General features: G+C 40.8%; 1 protein-coding gene and 1 long non-coding RNA gene across 9 annotated transcripts in view; one reads left to right on the forward strand and one right to left on the reverse strand.

Moving 5' to 3' along the window:
* LOC113879925 overlaps positions 1-27,122 on the forward strand; it is a 58,326-nt gene extending 31,204 nt beyond the window's left edge. The window contains exons 3-4 of the long non-coding RNA XR_003507521.1: positions 24,613-24,709; positions 27,035-27,122. This is a non-coding gene — a long non-coding RNA (uncharacterized LOC113879925). The remainder of the gene's footprint in view (positions 1-24,612; positions 24,710-27,034) is intronic.
* Positions 25,737-27,275, reverse strand: part of HEATR5A (HEAT repeat containing 5A) — a 129,340-nt gene continuing 127,801 nt past the window's right edge. For all 8 annotated transcript variants that reach the window (XM_027521777.1, XM_027521778.1, XM_027521771.1 and 5 more), the window contains one exon: positions 25,737-27,235. In XM_027521777.1, the coding sequence (XP_027377578.1) occupies positions 26,928-27,235 (308 nt within the window). In that variant the 3' untranslated portion in view covers positions 25,737-26,927. The remainder of the gene's footprint in view (positions 27,236-27,275) is intronic.

Below are 27,275 nucleotides of genomic sequence, written 5' to 3' on the forward strand. Positions count from 1 at the left end.
GTGTTCATCAGTGATATTGGCCTGTAGTTTTCTTTTTGTGTGTTGTTTTTGTCTGGTTTTGGTATCAGAGTGATGGTGGCCTTGCAGAATGAGTTTGGAAGTATTCCTTCCTCTGCAATTTTTTAAAAGAGTTTTTAGAAGGATAGGCATTAGCTCTTCTCTAAATGTTTGTTTGATAGAATTCTCCTTTGAAGCCATTTGGTCCTGGGCTTTTGTTTTTTGGGAGATTTTTGACCACAGATTCATTTCAGTGCTTGTAATTGGGTGGTTCATAATTTCTCTTTCTTTCTTGTTCAGTCTTGGAAGCTTGGACTTTTCTAACAATCTGTCTATTTATTCCTTCCACTAATTTTAGGGTTTTTTGGTTCTTTTTCAAGTTGTTTTAGGTGTACAGTTAGGTTGTCTGCTCAATGTTTTTCTTGTTTCTTGAGGTAGGATTGTATTATTATAAACTTCCCTCTTAGAACTGCTTTTGCTGTGGCCCCGTAGGTTTTGAGTTGTCATGTTTTCATTGTCATTTGTTTGTAGAAATTTTTTTAATTTCCCTTTTTATTTCTTCAGTAACCTGTTGGTTATTAAGAAATGTATTCATCTCCAGGTGTATGTGTTTCTTACAGTTTTTTTCTTGTAATTGATATCTAGTCTCATAACATTGTGGTCAGAGAAGATGCTTGATACAATTTCAGTTTTCTTAAATTTACTGAGGTTTGATTTGTGACACAAGATGGGGTCTGTCCTGGAGAATGTCCCTTGTGCACTTGAGGAGAAGGTGTATTCTTCTGCATTTGGATGGAATGTCCTCAAAATATCAATGAGATCCATCTCATCTAATGTGTCATTTAAGACTTGTGTTTCCTTATTAATTTTCTGTTTTGATGATCTGTCCATTGGTGTGAATGGGGTGTTAAAGTCTCCTGCTGTTATTGTGTTACTGTCAATTTCTCCTTTTATGTCTGTTAGTGTTTGTCTCATGTATTGAGGTGCTCCTATGTTAGGTGCATCAGTTCAGTTCAGTTGCTCAATTGTGTCTGACTCTTTGGAACCCCATGAATCGCAGCACACCAGGCCTCCCTGTCCATCACCAACTCCCGGAGTTCACTCAAACTCACATCCATCGAGTTGGCGATGCCATCCAGCCATCTCATCCTCTGTCGTCCCCTTCTCCTCCTGCCCCCAATCCCTCCCAGCATCAGAGTCTTTTCCAATGAGTCAACTCTTCGCATGAGGTGGCCAAAGTACTGGAGTTTCAGCTTTAGCATCATTCCTTCCAAAGAACACCCAGGGCTGATCTCCTTTAGAATGGACTGGTTGGATCTCCTTGCAGTCCAAGGGACTTTCAAGAGTCTTCTCCAACACCACAGTTTAAAAGCATCAATTCTTCGGCACTCAGCTTTCTTCACAGTCCAACTCTCACATCCATACATGACCACAGGAAAAACCATAGCCTTGACTAGATGGACCTTTATTGGCAAAGTACTGTCTCTGCATTTGAATATGCTATCTAGGTTGGTCATAACTTTCCTTCCAAGGAGTAAGCATCTTTTAAGTTCATGGCTGCAGTCACCATCTGCAGTGAGTTTGGAGCCCAGAAAAATAAAGTCTGACACTGTTTCCACTGTTTCCCCATCTATTTCCCATGAAGTGGTGGGACTGGATGCCATGATCTTCGTTTTCTGAATGTGGAGCTTTAAGCCAAGTTTTTCACTCTCCTCTTTCACTTTCATCAAGAGGCTCTTTAGTTTCTCTTCACTTTCTGCTATAAGGGTGGTGTCATCTGCATATCTGAGGTTATTGACATTTCTCCTGGCTGTCTTGATTCCAGCTTGTGCTTCTTCCAGCCCAGCGTTTCTCATGATGTACTCTGCATAGAAGTTAAATAAGCAGGATGACAGTATACATCCTTGATGTACTCCTTTTCCTATTTGGAACCAGTCTGTTGTTCCATGTCTTAAGAGATTAAGTCGTGTATTCCCATCTTATACCCTTAATACCCTCTTAAGAGGGCTTAATCTCTGGTCAGGAACGAAGATTCCACAAGTGGTTTGTATGGCATTAAGTGAGATTAAAACAGATATCCAAAAATGAGAAACCAAAGGTGAACCCCAGATAAATAGCAGTTACAAAATCAGGCAAATAATAATTAAAATGATGGAATATACACATATACGATTATATCCATGAGCAAAGTCAAAACAGTCCAACAAAAATAAAGTACAGTAGATTGACCCTGTGAACAAAGGAAATAAAAAATTATATTTACCAGTTAAGAGCAAAACTAACTAAAGCACAAACTGGAAAACAAAACTAAAGCAAAGTGCCAATTGGGGAATAAACTAATGAAAATAAAACTAACAAGTATGTTGAGTGGAAAGGAAAAAAAGGTTATGCAAAGTTAAAAAGAGGTGGATAAAGAAGATTTATATACATTAAAGATTAACTACAAGGGGAAAAGAACAGTAGGAAAGGCAAACAAAGGAATAAGTGTAGAAAAAATATAATAGGTTTAAAAAAGTTAAAAGTTAAAATTATTAAAAAACAGAAAATAAAAGAAATGAAAGAAGAAAGAAAAAAGGGGAAGAAAAGGAAAACTCACAGAACTGCAAAAGCCCAATGTACAGGCAGAGGTTTATAACAACAATAAAAAATGTGACTGAATATACACATATACATTTACACCCATAAGCAAAATCAAAACAGTCCAACAAAAATAAAGTACAATAGATTGACATGGCCAACAAAGGAAACCAAGAATTATATCTACTGGAATAAAACTAACTAAAGCACAAACTGGAAAACAAAACAAAAACAAGGTGCCAATTGGGGAATAAACCAATGAAAATAAAACTAACAAATATGTTGAGTGGAAAGGAAAGAAAGAAAGGATATGCAAAGTTAAAAAGAGGTAGATAAAGAAGATTTATATACATTAAAGATTAACTGCAAGGGGAAAAGAACAGTAGCAAAAGCAAATGAATAAATGTAGAAAAAATAATAATAGGTTTAAAATTTTTAAATTTAAAAAACTTTAAAAAAAAAAGGAAAACTCCACAGAACTGCAAAAGCCCAATGTAGAGGCAGAGGTTTATAACAACAGTAAAAAATGTAACTGAGGGAACAAAACAAAGCTCAAAAGCTTAATTGGATTTCATAGTGCCAAGAAAATTAACAACTACAACAGAGGTGGGGGGGAATGAAAAAAAAAAATCCAAAAGCATCTACAGAACAAGTCAAAAAATGAGAATAGTAAATGTTTTTCTTGAGTCACTGCCGTCAGTCCTTTGCCTCGCTGGGAGTCACAGTCCACCTCACCTCCCTAGGATGCCCTCCAACACTGTGCTGATCTCTGGACCTGCTGTGGTCCCAGATCAGATTCTAATCTGGTCCTGCTCCTGTGTGTTCTTGCCTCCAATATCCACAGCTGTCAGAGCTAGTGTGTTTTCTTTGGGGGAGCTCTCAATGACCTTTTATATATTCCATAGACATTGTTGACTATGTGGATTTAATCTGCAGCTTATACAGCTGGTGGGAAGGTTTTGGGTCTTCTTCCTTAGCCACACTGCCCCTGGGTTTCAATTGTGGTTTTATTCCTGCCTCTGTATGTGGATCGTTCCCTGGGGTTTGCTCCTGAGGCTGCCCTGGAGGGCTTGGGTTTGCCCCTGTGAGGGCCAGGTGTGGAGGTGGTGCAGCTGCTTGGGTCGCAGGGGTTCTGGCAGCACCAGGTACTCAGGGGAGTTGGCGGCTAGGGTAGCAGGAAATATAGTGCCCTAGAAGGGTATGGCAACCAGTATTGGCCAATATGCTCCAGTATTCTTGCCTGGAGAACCCCCTCTCTGACAGAGAAGCCTGGCAGGCCACAGTCTACAGGGTCACAAAGAGTTGGACCACGACCAAAGTGACCCTGCATGCATGGTCACAAGACTTTTTTTGCCTGTGGCAGCTCTGCCCCAGTGAGAGTTGAGCGTGAAGGTGGCGCAGCTGCTTGGCTTACGGGGACCCTGGTGGCACCAAGTGTGCATGGACATGACTGCCTCCGCCACAGGAGTTATGGCTCTATCAGAGTCTTTTCTCGAGCCTCTTGTAGCAGGCAATCAGAAGGCCTCTTTGACCAGTCTTTCTCTGTAACTCCACCCGTTCAGGTGCTTAGAGGGCTCCCTTGCCTGGGGTCCTTCTCTGTTGTTTGGCGCGCCAGGCACATAGAGGGGCACCCTGACTGGGGTCCTACTCTGCAGTTCAGTGCGTCAGGCGTTTGATGGGCCATCCTCTCTATTGTTCAGTCAACAGCAGCCCTCACTGTGGGATTGCTCCATAGTCCCTAAACTCTAGCTTCCAGCTGCTGCGCCTTCCAGAGGACCAGCATTTCTGTCCGGGGTATGTATGGCTGTAGCAAGGACTATCTGATTCTCATTCTATTTAGGCTGCCACAGATGAGCTGTTTCACTCTCAGCCTTAGATGTTTCTCCACTATCTCAGTTACCCCGATGTGGGGATTGGACCCCTGCTTCAGTTCCCCCACCCGCAGAGGGCATGTCCAGTCCTAACACTCCTGTTTTCCCCCCTAGTTCCTTCGTCCTACTGAGTTTTGCGTGGTTCTACATGTTCTTTTCTGCTGGTCAAGTTCTCCTGGCCACTCCTAGCTGGTGTTCTGCGTGCACTTCTGTGTCTGAAGGTGCATTCCTGATGGGTCTGTGGAGAGAGAGGCACTCCACATCCACCTGTTCCTCCGTCCTCTTGCTCTCTTTCCTCAGTGCCTTCTTTGAGCCTGGAGCTCATCACCATGGCGCAGGGAACTCCACGGATAGGTGTATGATTTTATCTCTTCCTAGAGTAGGGCTTTGCCCACCACCCTCCAGGATTCAGAGCAGGGCACAAGCTAGCTGCCTCTGCAGGCAGCTCTCCTTCCTCATTCCAGCCGCCTTGTGTGAGCTCTGAGTGTGTGACTTCCTCACTCTGGGCTGTCAGTCACTCCTCTCTCCAGTAGCCTGGCAGCTACTGGATCTGAGATTGTGTTCATTGGCGATTGGAGGACAGAGCATAGACCTCTTCCCAGTTGGTAGCGCTTAAATCAACAGAGTTCCCCGGGACCAGTGAACACACTTAAATAACACAAATAAATGTTACTATAAAAGTAACCAATGATAAAACATCGTGATGGAATCGAAGAAGCTGATGCCTTAGAAATGAGAAGATACATTTACAATGACTCAACAAAATGGAGAAACCTCCCCAGTAGTCCCCAGTCCTTTGATCTCTCAGTGTCTTAGTGGCTAGCTGGAAGGTGGATGGAGTAATTAGAAGATGCTAGAGTCACCTTGGGACCTACCTGCCCTCCTTCCTCTAAGGAATAGAAGCCCAGAAGGATCTTCTCACCTGGTTATCCCATGGGATGGGCGTTGAAAACAGCTAAACATCTAAGCCTGTAAGGCGGTGTGTGTATGGTGATTTATAACAGTATTGTGGGCACATTCTCATTTCTAGACATGAGGGTTACACCGATTTACTGACACATAGAAGTTCATGGAAGGTCTTAATGCGCTAATGTTTCTTGTTGGGCTGTTCAGTAGCCAGAATTACTACTAATGGGGCTCAGAAGCTGCCAGCAAAAGGCAGAATTTTGGTCAACACAGAGCCAACTCTGAGATTCTTGATTTTTAGCATTGCTGCTGTTCCTGCTGCTAAGTCGCTTCAGTCGTGTCCGACTCTGTGCGACCCCATAGACAACAGCCCATTAGGCTCCTCTCTCCCTGGGATTCTCCAGGCAAGAATACTGGAGTGGGTTGCCATTTCCTTCTCCAAGGATTTTTAGCATTAAGGAAGGCTAATTGTGTTTCCAGAGTTGTGCCTAGGGTAGCATCCTAAATGCAGTAGTATTTTTTTATTCGTCAGTATTTTAAATGATAAACTGTGTTTGTGTAAAAAATTTCAGCAGTAAATAGTGGTATAAAGTGATTTCCTGGTACTCGTCCTTAATCACCATTAATAGTTTCTTGTATATCCTTCTGGAAATTTTCCATGCTAATAAAAGCACACACACACAAACATACACATACATGGTTCAACAAAGAACTTGTCTATTAACACACATATATGATCTACTAATAGAATCATAAATAAGAGCATAATATACATTCTGCTCTGAAGCTTTTTTTTTTTAACAGTTGTCTGTTGGACATTTCACACACCAGTACAACTGATTTGCTCCTTGAAAAAAATTAGTTTCATATTACTCCAATATTTATTTATTTATATTATGCTTTAATCAGAGTCTTAGCAATGGACATTATGTTACTTATATGTATTTTTTAAATAGAAAAAAAAGTATTACTTAAAAAAAAATAGGTATTAGAAATTTCCTGGAGGTCAAGTGGTTAGGACTTTGCACTTTCATTGCTCAGGGTATGGGTTCAATTCCTGGTCAGGGAACTAAGATCCTGCAAGCTGTGTGGCGTGGCTAGAAAAAAAAAAAAAAGAGTGAAAAAGTAGATATTACATAATTGGCCCCTAATATGTTGTACCAGTTTACTCTTCTACCAATGGCCGATGTGTGTGCCTATTTCTCAACATGTCTGTTGTTGCTGAGGATCATCAAAACTTTTCTAAACATATTTAAAACTTTCTCTCAGTCTTTTGCAGTAGAAATGTATATACAGTAAAAATGCATGAACTCAGCACATTTACCAGAGTAAACAAGTTGTGGAGTCCCAGGTCAGTGTAAGAGTAAGGTAGTGGGGAGTCGCTGATTTGTTTCTCTGGTTTATTTACAATCTGGGGCTTTGAAAGCATTTTCTTGTACAGTGCTACAAATGGCGAGTGGCTTCATGGGCGAGACAGGGATGTTACCCTATAGGCAGTGCTAGGCCTCTAATTCAAGCTTCCAGGGTACTTGTAGTTGACGTCTTCAAAATATAAGTCTGTGCTGGTAGTTGGAGACTCTTAATCACTGTTTAACTGTGTTGAGCTTTGTTTAACATACGTCTAGACATTCACTTTGGGCAGCCAGAAACACTTTCCCCTCTGCTCTAGTGATGTGGGGCACGCCCGTCTCACCTGTGTTACCTTTCTCACACTGGGAGACAAGTCTTCCCAGAGTTTTGAATTTTGATGCTCCCCTTGACTGAAGGTACAACTAGCCAAGAAACACAGACTATTCAATGGGAGAAGGGGAGGAGGGGTGGAGGAGGCGGGTACAAATGCCCCTTGGCTATGGAGAAAAGGCAGAGGGTTTCCGTTCCCTTGCTCCAGGCAAAGGTGGCACAGAGCCCCAGGAACAGGCTTAAAATAGTGATCCTGGCAGAGCAAACCAGACTTCTGAGATTGATCAGAGTAACTTCCAGCTTGTGAGGTCGCTAGTATGTTTTTTTCAGTCAGGAACTGGAACAGCAAAGAAAGGAACGGCATTTTTCCAGTTTCTTGATATATTTCTGTGAACCAGTGTTTCCTCAGACTACTTGGGTAGGAAGCAGAGTTCTCTCCTACGTTAAGGGGAAGGAACCTTTTTCCTGGAAATAGCTCTGCCGTATTTCACCAGAAATACCTCATAGCCTCATAGTTATATTTCATAAGGCTCTGATGGTGTTCTGTGTCCTCAGAAGAAAGGGAGAAGAAAACACAAGTCCACTCAGTGTTCTGGATTCCTGGGTGCAGAAAATAAAGTACGTATACTCTCCTCTCGATACACCCCACAGTGTTTATTTCTGGCACTGAGAAACAGCATTCAGTGAGCCCAGAAGCACTTGGATTTTATACCTTTTTAAAAGAACCCTTATCTTAAAGTGTCTATGGACGTTTAAAATTTTTTATTTATTTATTTTTGGCTGTGCTGGGTCTTCGTCGCTGCACATGGACTTTCTTTGGTTGCAGCAAGCAGAAGCCACTCTAGTTGCAGTGCATGGGTTTCCCTTGTTGCACAGCACGGGCTGTAAAAGGTTCTGAATTATTATAAATAATCCTTCAAATTATTTTGTATGTTTTTACCAGTTCTTTTTAATATTTACTTAGAATAAATTCCTAAGGGTAGGATTGTACCCAAAGGTAAGGAGTCCTAATATTAGGCTTGTGACCAATTAGCGGCAAAAATGCCTGGGTTCAAAGAATGGAAAAAAGGCACTGGTCATTATAATCATCAAAAAACATTTATTGAGCCGCAGATATATGACCATATTGGTCACTAAGACATGACCGTTGGCCTTACAACGAAGTCAAAACTTTTCTCTTCATGTGATTTTCAAATAAGATGTACCAAGATATAATCTACCAAGAATACAGCATGAAGATGCTTTGATGAAAGACATAGAATGTTAGTTCAAGAAGGGACTATAGTAATTTTATGGTATAAATAAATGAAAATAAGGCAACGTAATTCAAAAGCTTTTCTAGGTTTGTAATCATAGAGGTTTGAACAAATAGGCAAATGAACCTGGTGCTGCAGCTACTAAGTCGCTTCAGTCATGCCCAACTCTTTGCAACCCTACAGTCTGTAGCCCACCGGGCTCCTCTGCCCATGGGATTCTCCAGGCAAGAATACTGCAGTGGTTGTCATTTCCTTCTCCAAAATGAACCTAAGTACTTAAAAAAAATTTTTTTTGTCTTCTACAAAAACAGAAAAACACAGATTTATGCAACACAAAACAGTCCTTCCAGCCTGAGTTGGCTTATCAAGTTGATGACCATATCTGCCTTTAAACTGGAATCTGGTTGCCGACCCAGTGGTCCATGTAGAGGTGTCTCTGTTGGCTTCTCTCTGGGGAGTCTTGCTGGTTGTTTGTTCTCAGGACATTCTGGCTAGCCTCCAGTCTCAGGATAGCTGTGGTGCTGGGGGCAGGCGTGATCTCAAAGGCAAATCATGGCAGTAATCATGGTAATCATGGCAATATTGGCTACACTGTTGGTAAGGTACACACTGAAGTGTCTCTGGGCCAACTGTCCCTTCCTTGAGTAGTCTTGCAACTTGGGAGACTGCATGGCTCTCATGATGTTATCAGAGAGAAGACATTTTGCTCTACCCTTCTAGTTTTTTCTGGCTTGTCTAAAAATTAACATGAGACAGATTAAGAAGAAAACCAAACAAAAGTTTAATCACATGTATACCTGGAGGGGATCCAGGTAAACTGAGTAACTTGCTGTGTGTGTGTGTCTGCTCAGTTGTGCCCCACTCTTTGCAACCCCATGGACTGTATAGCCCACCAGCTCCCCAGTCCATGGGATTTCCCATGAAAGAATACTGGAGTGGGTTACCATTTCCTCCTCCAGGGGATTTTTCTGACCCAAGGATCAAACCCACATCTCTTGTGTCTTCTGCTTTGGCAGGCAAATTCATTACCACTGCACCACCTGGGAAGCCCTGAGTAACTTGCTAAAATGGCTGAAACCTTTACCTTAAATATCATCTTTAGTTAAAGATAAAAGAGGATGTTTGGAGTACTGGTTTGGGACTTTCAAAGGGTAAGAAGGCAAAGTACTTAGAGATGGAAGAGCAAATGTTTGGTAGATAAATGTTTGCTGGGCATGCAGAGACGGTGGGACACAGAGAGGACTTAACAGACTTTGTTAGGTTTCTCTCTGTCTGCTGCTGCTGCTAAGTCGCTTCAGTCATGTCCGACTCTGTGCGGCCCCATGGACTGCAGCCTACCAGGCTCCTCCATCCATGGGATTTTCCAGGCAACAGTACTGGAGTGGGGTGCCATCGCCTTCTCTCTGTCTAACCACACCTAATTCATACTGTAGTTCTCTATGGTAACAGCTCCTGGTAGAAGAGATCTTCTGCCTACATTCTTTTAGTCAGTTAGGGGGAAGGTCAAAGTTTCTTTCTGAGTGTTTTGGGCCTTAATTGTTTTCAGCTTGAAATAATCTGCCTGCCAGGAGGACATCTTCAGGTGGCAAATGTTGCTCCCTTACAACATGAAGGTTGGGTTTCTTGTTTGCCAGCTAGAGTTCTTTGACCTGTTGACATCCTTCTTGGCCATCATCCTTGGCAATGCAGTTTTTCTTGGGCATCAACATCATCTGGACCTAGGACTGGAAAGCCAGGATAAGCTATTAAATGTACTGCTTTATAATAAAAATTCACACTGTCTGCATCTTAGGACCAGAGGAAACTACTGAGGGACAATCCATTCCCTTCGTGTTCTGCACATGTGGCTATTCTGAGGGACACTTACATGGACATTTAATTTCTCAGAAAGGTTGAGTTGCTTGGGAAGGAGAAGTCCTTTCTTCTTTATAGCACTGAAGAAAAACAATAACCTTGGCAGTTCTGGTGGCCTAGTGGTTAGGATTCTGGGCTTTCACTGCTGTGGCCCAGGTTCAGTCCCTGGTTGGGGAGCCGAGATCCTGCAAAACTCAGTGTGACCAAAATAATAATAATGATAACAATAATGTATTTTAAAGCCTTATTTCATAAATGCTGCTGCTGCTGCTAAGTTGCTTCAGTCGTGTCCAACCCTGTGGGACCCCATAGAGGGCAGCCCACCAGGCTCCCCCGTCCCTAGGATTCTCCAGGCAAGAACACTGGAGTGGGTTGCCATTTCCTTCTCCAATGCATGAAAGTGAAAAGTGAAAGCGAAGCCGCTCAGTTGTGTCCGACTCTTAGCAGTCTCGTGGACTGCAGCCTACCGGGCTCCTCCATCCATGGGATTTTCCAGACAAGAGTATGGAGTGGGGTGCCATTGCCTTCTCTGTATTTCATATATACTTATCCCTAAAAAGGGCTTCCCTGGTGGCTCAGATGGTAAAGAATCTGCCTGAAATGCTGGAAACCAAGGATTGATCCCTGGGTTGGGAAGATCTCCTGGAGAAGGGAATGGCAACCCACTCCAGTATTCTTGCCTAGAGAATCCCATGGACAGAGGAGCCTCGTGGGCTATAGTCCATGGGGCTGTGAAGAGTTGGACATGACTGAGCGACTAACACTTTCACTTTATCCCTAAAAATGAAAAGGGCAGAATGTGCAGAATCTCACTAATTGCTGCAATGTCCGAAGGTGGTGGGATTTTTTAGTCTGCCAGATAAAACAGAACTTTATAGCAAAACTTTCAGACCAACAGCCTAAATCACTGACCTGTTTAAAGAAAAAGAGAGCACAAAATGCTTAATTTTCCTGGAAACTTTGGAAACATGATGAAGAATGTGACTCCATTTGGAAGGCGAAATATAGATCCACCTCATTGCATTTTATGTTCTTTGGGACTAGAACTTGGAGTTCTAAGTGTTTTGGTTGCAACAGGAGTACCACATCCTGTGGTCTAGAATATTTGGGCCAAGAACACGTGGTGCTAATGCCTTTCTCTAGTCAGGATAGACCTCCACCCCACCCCCAGTCAGTACTTCATATCCATGTGCGCGCATGTCACTAAGTTGCTCCAGTCGTGTCCGACTCTGTTTGTCGCTGTGGACTGTAGCCTGCCAGGCTCCTCTGTCCATGGGACTCTCCAGGAAAGAATTCTGGAGTGGGTTGCCATGCCCTCCTCCAGGGGATCTTCCCAACCCAGGGATTGAACCTGCATCTCTTGTGTCTTCTGAATTGGCAGGTGGGTTCTTTACCACTAGCATCACCTGGGAACCCCCCACTTCTTGTCCATATTAGGCCACATCATGCCCAGACCACCATTATACTGTGTTCTGGTTTGGAGAGCTGCATGTAGCCAAGAATCTAGCCTTTTTATTCTTTACAGAATGGTACCTTAGATCTGTATGAGATCTGGAGGGGAATAAAATAGCGAATGACTTTCATTCTTAACCCCAAATGAGTGACTTAAGGAAAAAAAATTCCTGCTTTCAGAGGACCAAGAGAGGTGGCAAATAGAACCCTAGATGATCAAGTTTTAGAGATCAATTTAATATATATAACTTTACTATTAAAAATACCAAAAAGTCACTGAGAGTTCACTGCCTGAACTCTCCACACCTACAACTCCTCATCTTATAGGAAAAAAAACAATCAGGAAGAATTATGCACCTTCTAAGCTGAGTGTCCCCAGCACACAGTAGGCACCCAAAGGATGTCTGCTGGGATGTCAGTACAACACTGACATCTGGTTAGATGAGTTTGATAATTCTGATACATGCTTAGACTGAATCAGGCTGTGATTCAATCTATTTGTTCTCATCTGATCTTCTGTCAGAAATTCCTTCCCAGGGAGGATTTACAGAAGTTACAACCCCTCCTCTTGCTCTCTCTCAGCTCCATAGGTTAGAGATTAACAAACTCAGAGGGAAGTGGACAGGACAGGTGGCCCAGTCTTGCTAATTAAGGGAACTTTGATCACCTGCCAGGGTGGACAAAGCAAACCAGTGCACATCTTTCCATTTCTTCACAGCCTATTAGGTAACATATAATGAATACTCCTCAAGTGAAAGAATTTAAAGTCTCAAGCCTAGGGAATTCCCTGGTGGTCCAGTGGTTAGAGCTCCGTGCTTTCACTGCCGAGGGCATAGATTCTGTCTCTGGTTGGGCCACATGGCCTGGCTAAAATAAAATAAAGTCACATGCCCGGAGTCTTCTTATTTAGCCATTCTATCCCATGTTGACCTTATGTCACCAAAAATGTCTTCTATAGATATCCATGTCACTAGATCCCTTTACTGCTGTCTAGGTTATGGGTAAACACAAATTTTCATTTGCGTTATAGTTAGTCTCCAGACACACAGTTGCACTCATCTCACACGCTAGTAAAGTAATGCTCAAAATTCTCCAAGCCAGGCTTCAGCAGTACGTGAACCGTGAACTTCCAGATGTTCAAGCTGGTTTTAGAAAAGGCAGAGGAACCAGAGATCAAATTGCCAACATCCGCTGGATCATGGAAAAAGCAAGAGAGTTCCAGAACAATGTCTATTTCTGCTTTATTGACTATGCCAAAGCCTTTGACTGTGTGGATCACAATAAAATTTTGAAAGAGATGGGAATACCAGACCACCTGACCTGCCTCTTGAGAAACCTATATGCAGGTCAGGAAGCAACAGTTAGAACTGAACATGGAACAACAGACTGGTTCCAAATAGGAAAAGGAGTACGTCAAGGCTGTATATTGTCACCCTGCTTGTTTAACTTCTATGCAGAGTACATCATGAGAAACGCTGGGCTGGAAGAAGCACAAGCTGGAATCAAGATTGCCGGGAGAAATATCAATAACCTCAGATGTGCAGATGACATCACCCTTATGGCAGAAAGTGAAGAGGAACTCAAAAGCCTCTTGATGAGAGTGAGAGTGAAAAAGTTGGCTTAAAGCTCAACGTTCAGAAAACGAAGATCATGGCATCTGGTCCCATCACTTCATGGGAAATAGATGGGGAAACAGTGGAAACAGTGTCAGACTTTATTTTTCTGGGCTCCAAAATCACTGCAGATGGTGACTGCAGCCATGAACTTAAAAGATGCTTACTCCTTGGAAGGAAAGTTATGACCAACCTAGATAGCATATTGAAAAGCAGAGATATTACTTTGCCAAAAAGGTCCGTCTAGTCAAGGCTATGGTTTTTCCAGTGGTCATGTATGGATGTGAGAGTTGGACTGTGAAGAAAGCTGAGTGCCGAAGAATGGATGCTTTTGAACTGTGGTGTTGGAGAAGACTCTTGAGAGTCCCTTGGACTGCAAGGAAATCAAACCAGTGCATTCTGAAGGAGATCAGCCCTGGGATTTCTTTGGAAGGAATGATGCTAAAGCTGAAACTCCAGTACTTTGGCCACCTCATGCGAAGAGTTGACTCATTGGAAAAGACTCTGATGCTGGGAGGGATTGGGGGCAGGAGGAGAAGGGGACGACAGAGGATGAGATGGCTGGATGGCATCACTGACTCAATGGACATGAGTCTGAGTGAACTCCGGGAGTTGGTGATGGACAGGGAGGCCTAGCATGCTGCGATTCATGGGGTCGCAAACAGTCGGACACGACTGAGCAACTGAACTGATGAACTAGTCTCCAGACAGTTAACTCTTGAATTATAGCTAAAAGTTTTCTTTGTTAATTGCTTTTGATTATACTAAAATAGAGCTAACAGAGGAGAGGAGCAAATTTGCTTAAGGGAAATACTATAATAGTATTTGGCACACACTTATTAAACCAGTTTAACTTGATTTTGCTGTATTTTTTTTAAAGACTTTTTAATTTATTTTTTAAAACATTTATTATTTATTTTTGGCTGCATGGGGTCTTTTTGCTACTGCTGAGCTTTCTCTGATTGCAGGCTTCTCATCGCGGCAGCTTCTCTTGTTGCGGAGCCCAGCCTCCAGAGGGCTGGCTCAGTAGTTGTGGCGCATGGGCTTAGTTGCTCCGCGGCATGTGGGATCTTCCCAGACCAGAGATCTGTGTCACCTCCATGGGTAGTGGTTTCTTAACCACTGGGCCACCAGAGAAGTCCGTGACTTTACTGTATTTTTGATTGGCCAAGGGTGGGTAAGAGACTTTACAAAACTGCTCTCTTAATTTCTTGAGTTAGAGAAAGTCCTTGATTTCTTTCTTAGCTCCTTATATAGCCTGTGTTAATCTAGCTCTTTTGACTTTCTCCATGTACCTTCATTCTATCTCCACTCAATAATTATTTGGGGCTTGTGTTTTGGATCCAGGTATTTAAGAAGAATGACTGAGAAGGAAATCAGGCCAGATTTATTCCACAAGGTGAGATTGAAATAGGAGTTGATCTTAAGCATAAAGCCAAAATGAAATCAAGCACATAAATATGCAAGGTGATTCTGAAGTTTGCTTCTAAATTAAATATAAATCTGTAGCAAGCTACATCATTTTTCTGAGTCAGCTCAGGGCCACCTGGCAACCTCTATTGTTGTTTGCCATGTAGTAAATCTACTTAAGGCCTTGAGTTCAGCTGTCTTTCTATTCAAGTAAGGCTAGCATCCCCCACCCCATCCTGAGTGCCACACAGCATGTGGAATGTGGAGTCTTCATTTCCTGACCAAGGATGGTAGAGCTTGTGCCTCCTGCATTGAAAGCATGGACTCTTGCCGACTGGGCCACCAGGGGAGTCCTGGGGATCTTTTTCTTGAAACTCAAGAAAACAGGACAACAGATTCTGTTATCAGCCTCAACAGTGGCAGTCACTCACTCTGGTTTTTGTTTTTGTTTTCTGCATTAAAAAAAAATGTTAAGCCTTTATTAGGAAGTTGATTTCATGTTCTCTCCTGCTGGAATAAGTCTGTATATCTAAGGATGCTAAAAGCCTTACTGCCAAGCCAGTTTTGAATACATAGTCTAAACTGGGAAAGGAGCCTCCATTGGGATGGTGGCCAAGAAGCTCGTCAGTTGTAGATGTAGTTTAAAAGGCCATTGGCTCACTTGCAAGAATGCTGGCAGCCTCAACATCTACTGCAAATTCTTCTCATTAGGCCATTGTTTTTGAATTTCTTTCCCACTGGGAAATCCAAGAATGTCTCTTGCCTTAGTGTACCATTCTCAGCTGATCTCTTACCCTGAGATGTTAGGAATGGTGCACTGTAACATCCCTGGTGAGTCACAACCCAAGAGGCAGGAAGCCGTGCAGATTCTTCTCATTGTACCCCCCACCCTGTCTCTCTGTGACTCAGTCCACACTCATAAAAGGTCATAAACAACATGCCTTGAGAAGCATCTGATGCTTAGAAGTATCAGAACCAAATAGCCTGTGCAAGAGGGGAACTAACTGTCCTGGCTCACTTGGTACTGACAAGTTTCCTGGGACACAGTCCCTGGCAATCCCTTTCAGTGCTGGCCCTGGCAATCCTAGACAAACTGGGATAGTTGGTCACACTCTGCTCAGTTATTTAGCAGAGAAGGAACTGAAGCCAGGAGGCTGACTTGCCCACACTGACAAAATTAGTCATAGGCAGATCTGAAATTAGAATCCATATCCATTGGTGCTTGAGTTCAGTACTCTTTCTGCCCTGGTCCTTCCTTATATTTCCACATGGCCTTGCACAGTGTAGGTGCTTAAGTTTCTGTTATGATTGGGTTTTGAGTTCAAGGGAAATGCTTTTTACAGATATGATCATTCCTAATTAGCCATGATCTCACTCAAGGTCATCATGAATCAGTAGTCTCTACTTCTTGAGTCTGAACAGAATAGACTGAGTTAAGGGGAGGGAAGTTTAGTGAACAATGACAGAAGTGGTTAAGAAAATAGAAGGATTGTGCAAAGATGGAAAGACCTGTGTGTACAGGTTGGCTGAGCAACACCATAGCAGGGGACACATAGAAATACAATACGGGGTGTAAACGCCGATGAGAAGGGTGCATTGTTTCCCTGTCCTCAGAGTGTGGGAATGAACATGTGATGAAAATAGTGTCACCTGCTGTTCACATTACATGGTTTACAAGGACTTCAAAAGGAACTAACTCCAGCAGTATTTGTCCTTCTGGGTCTGAGATCTGCCCTGTTTTTCTTACCAGTTTTCTCCCCTGGATACTTAATATTCAGATGTTGATAAAGTAGTATGAATTACGAGGGATCCTTAAGTCTGTTATACCTAGATCTTAGTGATCTCTTGTCTAAACACCGCTGTTTATACCATTCAGTGCTCTAGTCTTTTCAGCTGCAGAAGGCGCTGGTGCTATCTCTAGGAGGGAACAGGAAAAGCAGTAGGAATGTGTCTAGCTGATGACTCAGACTGGAGAAGTGACTGCTAGAAACAGGGGTCCAGGAGCATTATTTATTGTGGCCGTCTTCAGGCATTCATTCTGTAGGGTAGTGTTTGGCACTTGATTTCTTTTATCTGGAATGGAGCCCAAGGAAGTAGTACATGAAAAGGGAGCAGCAACAACAAAATGGAAGTGACTAAGGTGTTTTGAGACTTATTAAGATGGGTGTTACTCTCAAAATGGAAGCCAGGTACCTGCTTTTCTATTCCACCACACCTGTTCCTGCTGGCGACCAGAGACAGAGTTACCTGTTCTGACTAATCCCTCAAAGCAGAGGTAAACAGAGGCAGAGCTGACCTACTTTATAAATACCTGTATAGTGTTAATCAGTAAACTTCTTGTAGGCAGAGGTCAAGCAGCCTACAGTCATTCTGCTTTAGGCTGAAAGCCACACTGGAGCCGACCTTAGTTAGGGTAGTGCTTTTCACAAAGTGAGAAGCACTAAAAAGCAAGAAGGGAGATGAAAAACAAGTGTTGGGTAAAAATGCAGATTATTGGACCATACCTCAGACATTCTGAATCAGATTTTCTCTTTCTTTTTAAGTAAACTTTAAAATTTAGAACAGTTTTAAATTTATAGAAAAGTTGGAAAGATAGTAAAGAGTTGCCATATACCACACACCCGGTTTTGCCTGCCATTAATATGTTATTATATATTAATATGGTACATTTCAACTAGTGAACCAAACTGATGCTTTATTATTAAGTAAAGTTCATACTGTATTCAGATTTCCTTAGTTTTTTAAAAAAGTTTAACTAATTTTTGGCTGTTCAGGGTCTTCGTTGCTGTGTGCTGGGTCTTTGTTACTGTGTGCAGACTTTCTCCAGCAATAGTGCACGGGCTGCTTTTATTGCGAAGCACGGGCTTTAAGCTTGGAATCTTCAGTAAGTGCAGCACATGGGCTCAGCAGTTGCAGCTCGCGGGCTCTAGATCTCGGGCTCAGTTGCCCCACAGCATGTGGAATCTTCTAGGACCACGGATGGATCCTGTGTCCCCTGTATTGGCAAGTGGACTTCCAACCACTGGATGATCAGGGAAGTCCAGATTTCCTTAGTCTTTAACTACTGTCCCATTTCTGTTCTAGGATCCCATCCAGAATTTCTTACATTTTGTCATCATGCTTAGGCTCTTCCTGGTTCTGATAGTTTTTCAGACTTTCCTTGTTTTTGATAAGTTTGATGGCTTTGGAAAGTACTGGCCAGGTGTTTCATAGAATACTCTTCCATATCGTTTTGTCTGATGTTTTTCTCATAATTAGACTGGGGTTATGGGTTTTTAGAAAGAAGACCACGAAGGCAAAGTGCCATTCTCATCATACAGTGTCAAGAGTGTGTGTGTGTGCTTAGTCACTCAGTCGTGTCTGACTCTTTGCGATCCCATGGACTGCAACCTGCCAGACTCCTCTGTCCATGGAATTCTCCAGGCAAGAATACTGGAGTGGGTTGCCATGCCCTTCTCCAGGGGATCTTCCCAACCCAAGGACTGAACCCAGGTCTCCAATATTTCAGGTGGAATCTTAACCGTCTGAGCCACCAGGGAAGCACAAGAATACTGGAGTGGGAAGCCTGTCCCTTCTCCAGGGGATCTTCTGGCCTAGGAATCAAACCAGGGTCTCCTGCATTGCAGGCGGATTCTTTACCAGCTGAACTACCAGGGAAGCCCAGTGTCAAGGGTATATATTATCCACATGACTTTTCATTGTTGATGTTAATGTTGATCACCTGGCTGAGGTAATTAATATTTTAAGGCTTCTCCAGTGTAAAGTTTATTCTTCTTTCCTTCCCCTCTTTTTTAAAGGAAATTACTACCTGCAGCCCACACTTAAGGGGTAGGGAGTTAGTGTTCACATAAATTATTTGGAATTCTTTTGCATGAGAGATTTGTCTATTTTTCACCATTTATTTATTCAATAATTTGTATTAGCATAGACTCATGGACATTTATTGTATATTATTCCATGTTCCCATTGTGTTTTGATCATTTGTTTTAGCACGTTATTACTTTCTGGCATGTGGGGGTAGGGGCACTCAGTTTTTTCAATATGCTTTCCTTATGTTTCCAGGAGCACCATGTGTAAGCAGATACTGACAGGGAAGAATTTCTTTCTTATGTTTGTGAGATCTTTTGAGTCACATGGGGCCTAGCTAAAAATAAGAGTCTTGGGCCCTTTCTCTGAAGATTCTGATTTAGTGGTTCTAGGGTGAGCTCCAAATATCTGGATTTTATCATTTTTCCTCCAATGATTTGTAGGACCAAGCATGTTTGGTAAGCATAGCCTTAAGGAAATTTTAATTGAGACTTTTGAATAAGGCTTAATTTAGATAACAGCTACAATCATGGCATTGAAAGAATACATGCTTCACTGTTGGAGTTCCAAGTGTTTTCAGATGCACCCTGTCATTTGTTTCTCATTAAAATATGAAGGAAGAAGAACATTTTGTAAATGAGAAGAGTGAAAACCCAGTGGCTTTCCTAAGATCGCATAGTTGCATACACCACCATAAGGCAGAAAAGAAAAGCAACAATAGAATGTGTTGTATTTGGGGAACCAAAATAACATTACTAAGTAAAATAACTAAAAACATAGCTATGAGCCTTTTGATGTTTTGAACAGTAGAGATTTGTTAGTAATGTCTTTTCCTTCCACCACAGTAAGCTGTGTTTACTTTGTATACTGAGCAACTACTTTCTGCTGAGAATAGCCTGGTCCCTTAACTTTGTAACTAACTCCTTCTTTGAAACTTGGAGATATAAATCTGTCATTTTTCTAGGGCTGCCATTACAAAGTACCAGAATCTTGTTTTAAACAGAAACTTACTCTCTCCTAATTCTGAAAGCTAAAAGCCAAAGTCAAGGTGTTGACTGGTCATTTTCCCTCCAAAGCCTCTGGGGAAGGAGGAGCTTGCTTCTCCAGCTTCTGGCAAGGCCAGGCCTTTCTCCGTGGTGGCAGTGTAGCTGCAGTCTCTGCCTCCATCTTCACATGTGCATCTTCCCTCTGTGTCTCCCAGGGGCATTCTTCTCTTCTTACAAGGACACTAGTCAGATTGGATTAAGGCCCCACCCTACTGCAGTATGACCTCATCGTAACTTTACATTTGCAATGACCCTGTTTTTCAGTAAGGTCACATTCTGAGGTAATAGGGGTTAAGACTACATCTATTTGGGAGATATAATTCAGTCCATAACAAATTCACATACCACAGAATTCATCCTTTTAAAGTGTACCGGGTTTTTTTTTTTTTTTTACTATATTCACTTGGTTGTACAACCAACATCACTGTCTAATTCCAGAACCTTTTCCACATTCCAGAAAGAAACCCCATACCCATTAGCAGTCACCTTCCCCTCTAGCCTCCCTTCACTGACAGCCAGTTATCTGCTTTCTGTTTTTATGGATTTGCCTATTCATAATAGTTCACATCAATGGACATTTCATAAAATGGAATCATATGACAAGAGGCCTTTTATGTCTAGCTTTTTTTACTTACCATACATACCATCTTCAAGTTTCATCCATTTTATAGCATGTATCAATACTTCATTCCTTTTATGGCTGAATAATTTTCTATTGAGTGGATATACCACTTTTGTTTATATATTCATCAGTTGATGGACACCTGGGTTGTTCCCACTTTTTGGTTACTATCAATAATTCTGCTGTGAATATTCATGTACAGGGTTTTTTTTCTTTTTTATTATTTATTTGGCCACACTGGGCCTTTGTTTCAGCATGCAGACTCTTAGTTGCAGCATGTGGGATCTAGTTCCCTGACAAGGGATTGATACCCAGGGCCCATGCATTGGGAGGCTGGAGTCCTAGCCACTGGACACCAGGAAGTCCCCGCGTACAAGTTTTTGCATGAATGGACTTGCTGGGTCATATCATTAATTATGTTTAACATTTTGAGAAATTACCAGTTTTCCAAAGCAGCTACAACTAATTCTCACCAGCAATGTAAGAAGATTCTAATTTCTACACATCCTTCTCAGGACTTGTCATTGTCTTTTTGATCACACTCATCCTAGTGGAAATGAGGTGGTATCTTATGGTGGATTTGCACTGCCTTCATGACTACTGACTGAGCATCTTTTCATGTGTGTATTGGGCATTTGTATATCCATCTTCTTTGGAGAAATACCTGTTTAAATTCTCTGCCCATTTAAAAATTGAGATGGCTTTTCATTGTCACATTTTAAGAGTTCTTTATATATGCTGGATGGTCTCTCTCTCTCTCTCTATATATATATATATAATATAAATATGATTTGCAAAATTTTTCCTCCCATTCTGTGGGTTGTCTTTTCGTTTTTTTGATGGTGTCCTTTGAAGCACGAAGGTTCTTAATTTTGATGAAGTCCAACTTACCTACCTTCTGTCAGTTGTGCTGTAGGTATAATATGTAAGAAACAGCTGAAAAGTAGGCACTTTAAGATGGTTAGAGAAAAGATGATTTTGAAACTCACATAATGCAACGTGCTAGACAGGTTTTCAAGGACAGGCATGGAAACCCCAACCTTAAAATAGAATGAACTGTTTTAAATGGTTTAGACTTGTATTTGCCCAGAGACAGACCTTTTAGGTGATTTCTGGAAGTTCCAGCTCTATGTTAAGAACATAAATAACCAAAGAAACACTTTAATATTATAGAAAATTCTACAAAAATTTTTATACAACATTGAGAAATCAGAATGGTCACTTTATTACTGAAAAGAGAATGCATTTGTGATGAAAACCTGTAGCAAATGGTAGAGTCACAACACAGCTGACTGGGGAATAGGAAGTACATGTTCTAACCACATCTCATCTGATATTGACTCATGATAGTCTGTTGACCACTGAAATAAAAGAATTTCCATAATTTAGCAAATCTATTTTTACGAAGCTTTTGTGTTTAAATGAAGGCCTAGATGGTATGTTTCTAACCCTAATAGGCTTATGATATGTTGCTGACCCTACTAGGGAGAAAAGGGTAGGAGACAAGTCACTCCGGCAACTCAGGAAGCAGCAGGTACTCCTCCAGCATTTGATTAGAAACTACAAGGCCCGGAGTTTGGTTTAAGATCAGAAACAAGTAGCCAGCAGAGAAATGCCAGGGCTTCTACCTCATTGCTCAGCGGAGAGCCTGTTCTAGTTGTAGATGCACTTCTCTTTTTCCCCCTTGAGGACCTTTGTACTAACTTCAGGAACAACACTAACAAAACTGCTTTTGCTGTGTCACTAGCATGCTTTAAATTGCCTTAAAAAATAACTCACTTGTTTTGTTCTTGGAATATTTTATTTTATAAAGCAGTCCACTCTTGGTGATATGTGTTTATATGCATATATACACACACACGTACATATATTTTTCATCTAGATTATTTTTCAGAGAAGTGATTAAATTTTGATCCTAATATTTAAGCAAAACAGTGTCAACATTAGTTTTCCATTGGTAGCAATGGCCTCTTATTTTCTTTAAAAATACAGTTAGACTCCTTTAAATGGCCAGAAATGATTCAACATTTTAACTTTATAGTTTTTGGGTAGTATAGACTTTATTTCATAGATTGTCAGTTTTTTATTAACATCACAGTTTATTAGCTTGAGGGTTTAAATTCTTCCCTCAACATGCAAACTAATATTGTAATAAAAAGGGAATTTTTCTCTTCAATATTAATGTTACAGAGTTCCATAGCACAATGCTATCATCTCTTTTGTAGCATTTATTTGTATCTTTTAAAAGTGCCTTAATGATCCCTTTAGGTTGTTGGTGGAGTTTTCTTTTATAGAAATAGAAATTTTGCTTTAGGTGCTCCATTAATAAAAATATGGTGTCTCCAAGGTTTCTTTTTAAGAATTTCCATGATAAGCTTTAGGAGAAGGCAATGGCACCCCACTCCAGTACTCTTGCCTGGAAAATCCCATGGGCAGAGGAGCCTGGTAGGCTGCAGTCCATGGGGTCGCTAAGAGTCGGACATGACTGAGCAACTTCCCTTTCACTTTTCACTTTCATGCATTGGAGAAGGAAATGGCAACCCACTCCAGTGTTCTTGCCTGGAGAATCCCAGGGACAGGGGAGCCTGGTGGGCTGCCATCCATGGGGTCGCACAGAGTCGGACACGACTGAAGTGACTTAGCAGCATGATAAGCTTTTAAACATTGGATTAAGTAGAATGAGATTATTTGTTTTTCGGTTGCTAAGTCATGTCTGAATGCCAGGCTCCTCGGTTCTCCACTATTCCCTGGAGTTTGCTCAATTCATGTCCATTAAGTTGGTGATGATATCTAAGCATCTGATCCTCTGCTGCCCCCATCTCCTCCTGCCATCAATCTTTCCCAGCATCAGGGTCTTTTCCAGTGAGTCAGCTATTCCCATTGGGTGGCCAAAGTATTGGAGTTTCAGTTTCAGCATCAATCCTTCCACTGAATATTTAGGGTTGATTTCCTTTAGGATTGACTGGCCTGATCTCCTTGCAGTCAAAGGGACTCTCAAGAATCTCCTCCAGGACCACAATTTGAAAGCATCAATTCTTTAGTGCTCAGCCTTCTCTGTGGTCTGACTCTTATATCCGTACATGACTACTGGACCATAGAAAAACCATAGCTTTGACTAAACAGACCTTTGTTGGCAAAGTGATGTCTGTGCTTTTTAACATGCTGTCTAAGTTGTCACAGTTTTTCTTCCAAGTAGCATCTTTTAATTTCATGGCTGCAGTCACCATCTGCAGTGATGTTGAGGCCAAGAAAACAAAATCTGTTACTGTTCCCACTTTTTCCCCTTCTATTCCAGATGTACAATCTTAAGTTTTTTAATGCTGAATTTCAAGCTAGCTTTAAAGAGGAAACTCTTTGGCCTCATCAAGAGGCTCTTTAGTTCCTTTTCACTTTCTGCCCTTAGATTAGTATCATTTGCAAATCTGAGGTTGTTGACATTTCTCCTGGCAATCTTGATTCCAGCTTGCGATTCATCCAGCCCTGCATTTCACATGATGTACTCTGCATAAAAGTTAAATAAGCAGAGTGATAATATACAGTCTTATTGTACTTCTTTCCTAATATTGAACCAGTCAGTTGTTCCGTGTTGTGTTCTAAATGTTGCTTCTCGAAACAAAAGTTTCAAACCCACATACAGGGTTCTTGGGAGACAGGTAAGGTAGTCTGGTACTCCCATCTCTTGAAGAATTTTCTAGTTTGTTGGGATCCACAAAATCAGAGGTTTTAGTGAAGCAGAAGTCAGTGTTTTTCTGGAATTCCCCTTCTCCATGATCCAATGAATTTTGGTAATTTGGATCTCTGGTTCCTCTGCCTCTTCAAAATCTAGTGTATACATCTGGAAGTTCTCGGTTCACATATGCTGAAGTCCAGCTTCAAAGATTTTGAGCATAACCTTGCTAGCAGTGAAATGAGCACAATTGTATGGTAGTTTGAATGTTCTTTGGCATTGCCCTTCTTTGGGGTTGGAATGAAAACTGACCTTTTCCAGTCCTGTGGCCAAGTTCAGTTTTCCATATTTGCTGACATATTGAGTGCAGCACTTTAACAGCATCATCTTTTAGGATTTGAAGTAGCTCAGCTGGAATTCCATCACCTCCACTAGCTTTGTTCATAGTAATGTTTCCTAAGGTCCATTTGACTTCACACTTCAGGATGTCTGGCTCTTCGTGAGTGACCACACCATCATGGTTATCCAGGTCGTTAAGACCTTTTATGTATAGTTCTGCCCTTAGAAAAACATAAAGCTCAAGGCAAATATTATATCACTTTGTTTCAATCCAAGTCACTCATCAATAGATTTAATTTGTAAAGAATTATTGTTAATTAAGGGGCAACTGCTTTATCGTAACTGGAGACTCATTAAAATAAAACAGATGTAAAGAATTTTTTATGTGTTTCTCAATTTTTAAGTATTCACCTTTGAACAAGTCAGAACTTATATCAGTATCTAATTGTATAATTATTATTCCCATGGAAACTGTAGAGGTCACAAACTTCTCCCACTTTTTCCTGTTGTTTTAGCCATAAAACTTCTGGTGGCAATTTGGAGAAATATTCAATGAAAATATCTTCAACAAAGAGTGAGGAACGCTCTGGACGGAATGTGGAACACTGAAAGGTGGGTTCAAACCTCAGCCATTAAGCCTCTTACATTCTTTATCAGTAAGGATATCTTTAACTAATTCAATATTGTATTAAAGAGGGAATTCCCTGCACTCCAGTGGTTAGGACTTGCTTCCACTGCTGGGGGCCTAGGTTCAATCCTTGGTCAGGGAACCAAGATCCTACAAGCTTCAGGGTAAGGAAAAGAAAAAAATCCCAAACAACCCAATATTGTGTTAAGGTGATACAAAGAAATAGGTTATAGAATAGTGTCCAACTCAAAGTTCTTAATTCTATGACGACATGATATTTTTTCATAAGTACTGATATTTGTATAGCACCTTAATCCAGATTAATTCAGGATGCCAGGTCGCTAAATGATGAGCAGAAACCTTAATGTTTACAAACAGACTAAATGAAACAAAACACAAAACAATATAAAAGAAACAAACAAAATTTTATCCTGGGAATATCCCAGTCTAGCATTTGCCTTGCAAAGGAATACCTTTCTGAGTTCAAATTTATCCTACATCAGTGCAGTTCAACAGTTTTAAGTGTCTAGTTGGTGTCACACAGGCAGTTATAGAAGACAAAATGGCTCACTGTCAGGAGGCACAGTCTAAAAGGGAAATATTAAAATGTAATGTGATGTTCAATGCACGGAAGAATATATAAAGTACTATAGGAACACAGGTCAAGAAGCAGTCATAGTTGCTTGGTCTGAGGAGAGGGTAAGAAGCCTTAAGGCGTTATCTAGGGAAAGTGACATTTTAAACCAGATCTAAAAGGAGTGGAAGTCAGCCCGACAGAACAGGCAGAGAAGGGCATTCAGGTGAAGGAAATAGTAAGTATACAAATTCATAGAGACGATTAGGAAGACAAAGAATGCAAACCACTGCAAAGAATGTGCCCAAAACAGGACTCTTAAGAGAAAATAGGCTGTTTTAGACAAAGTATTATTTGCTCCACAGAAATGATTTTCTGGACTCTTTAAGACTAACCAGCCATCTTTTGTGGGTAAAATAATTTCACATACAAGAATGGTAAAGAAAATTAGCTTTATTTATGTAAATTAGAAAAATTGATTGTAGTGTTAGAATTTGTCAAATGTTTTCATTCTGAACAATTTACAAGTGTATTTATATACAAACATAATAAAATAGAGTACATCACATTGCTTTTGCTTGACTCCAAGTGTCTCTCCATTGTGAACATGCCCCTCTCACTTCGGGTTTTAATTTTTAATGGGGAAGTGCTTTGTTTTGACACAGTGTTTAATTCACACAGTATAACGCTGAAGTGGAAGGAGAGTCAATGATCATCAACAATTAAAAAATACTTTTCAACCAAAATGACTTCATCATCAGATTTTTCTATATTAAAATATGTTTCATGTTAAAAAAACATACTTTTATTCATTGATGATCTAAATTTATACTAAATTTAACATTTATAGAAACCCATAGTTAATTAAAATATAGATATGAATTATAAACGCATTGGTATGAATGTTTGCCACAAATGAAAATGAAGAAAATTGTTAGGAACAGAGGTAAAAGAAAATCCTTGGGAGAAATTGAAATGCCCTGGTTATATTTAAAATGATTAAAATGTCAATTTTCCAAACTCAATACAAATAAAACCAATAGATCATAAAATGTCATGATATTTATAGATATCGAATCTTAAGTTACACTGTAGGACTGTAATTAATTTGTACTATTATATATATATTAGATACTTCCAAGCCAAGTTTCCTAAATAGCTTTCCAGTCACTTACATTGTTCGAGAACTCCAAGAAAGTTTAATACAATTACTGAATAAGGCAGAATTTTAAATTAGCAATTGGGATACAATATAAATGCAGATAATTTAGAGTCAAATCTATATTTGTAAATGTATTAAGTATACCATATGTATGTAGACTGTTAGAAGAAATAAATTTTGTTTTTAAAGCAGTGGTTGGTTTTCTAAGTTTAGTTCTTTAGCATTTTATTGACATTCCTGGCAAGAATTCTGACTGAGCTGTGGTTTTATTATATGAAAGAAAAAAAAAAAAAAAAACAAACCCACAAAAAGTAAGTTGGCTGTGACTTTCCAAATTAAGCTATTTAAATTAAAATAAATAGCCAGACCTCAAGTGCACTTGTGTCTAAAATGTCACTTTTGCCCCCAAAGTGAAGGAAATGATCAAGTATTGTGTTAAGGTGCTTACTAGTTTAAAAAAAAAAAATCAGAGGAAGTTGGTCTTTAACTGGATGCTTGAACTCTTCCCAGAGTTCTTAGTATGTTTAGATGTTGGTGTCTTGACTTTGACAGTTTCTTGATTGCCCTTTATAGCAGCTTCAAGGCGGGCTTTCAAGGCTGGAGAAGAAGCCATTACACTTTTAAAGACGGATGAGTACTGAGGCCCAATCTGCATGAGATTTTGCAAAGCAAAGTCATGGAGATTTCTCATTATAGAAGTTGCTGATCCCAGGGCATGCTCATCCAAAACGAAGGAAATGAGGATGGGCAGAAGACAGGCCACGAGCTGAGAGCCTGCAAAGAACACAGACCGTGTAAGCACCGGCTGCAGGGA

Source organism: Bos indicus x Bos taurus, chromosome 21, assembly GCF_003369695.1.
Source record: "Bos indicus x Bos taurus breed Angus x Brahman F1 hybrid chromosome 21, Bos_hybrid_MaternalHap_v2.0, whole genome shotgun sequence".
In the NCBI taxonomy this organism is placed as follows: Eukaryota; Metazoa; Chordata; class Mammalia; order Artiodactyla; family Bovidae; genus Bos; species Bos indicus x Bos taurus.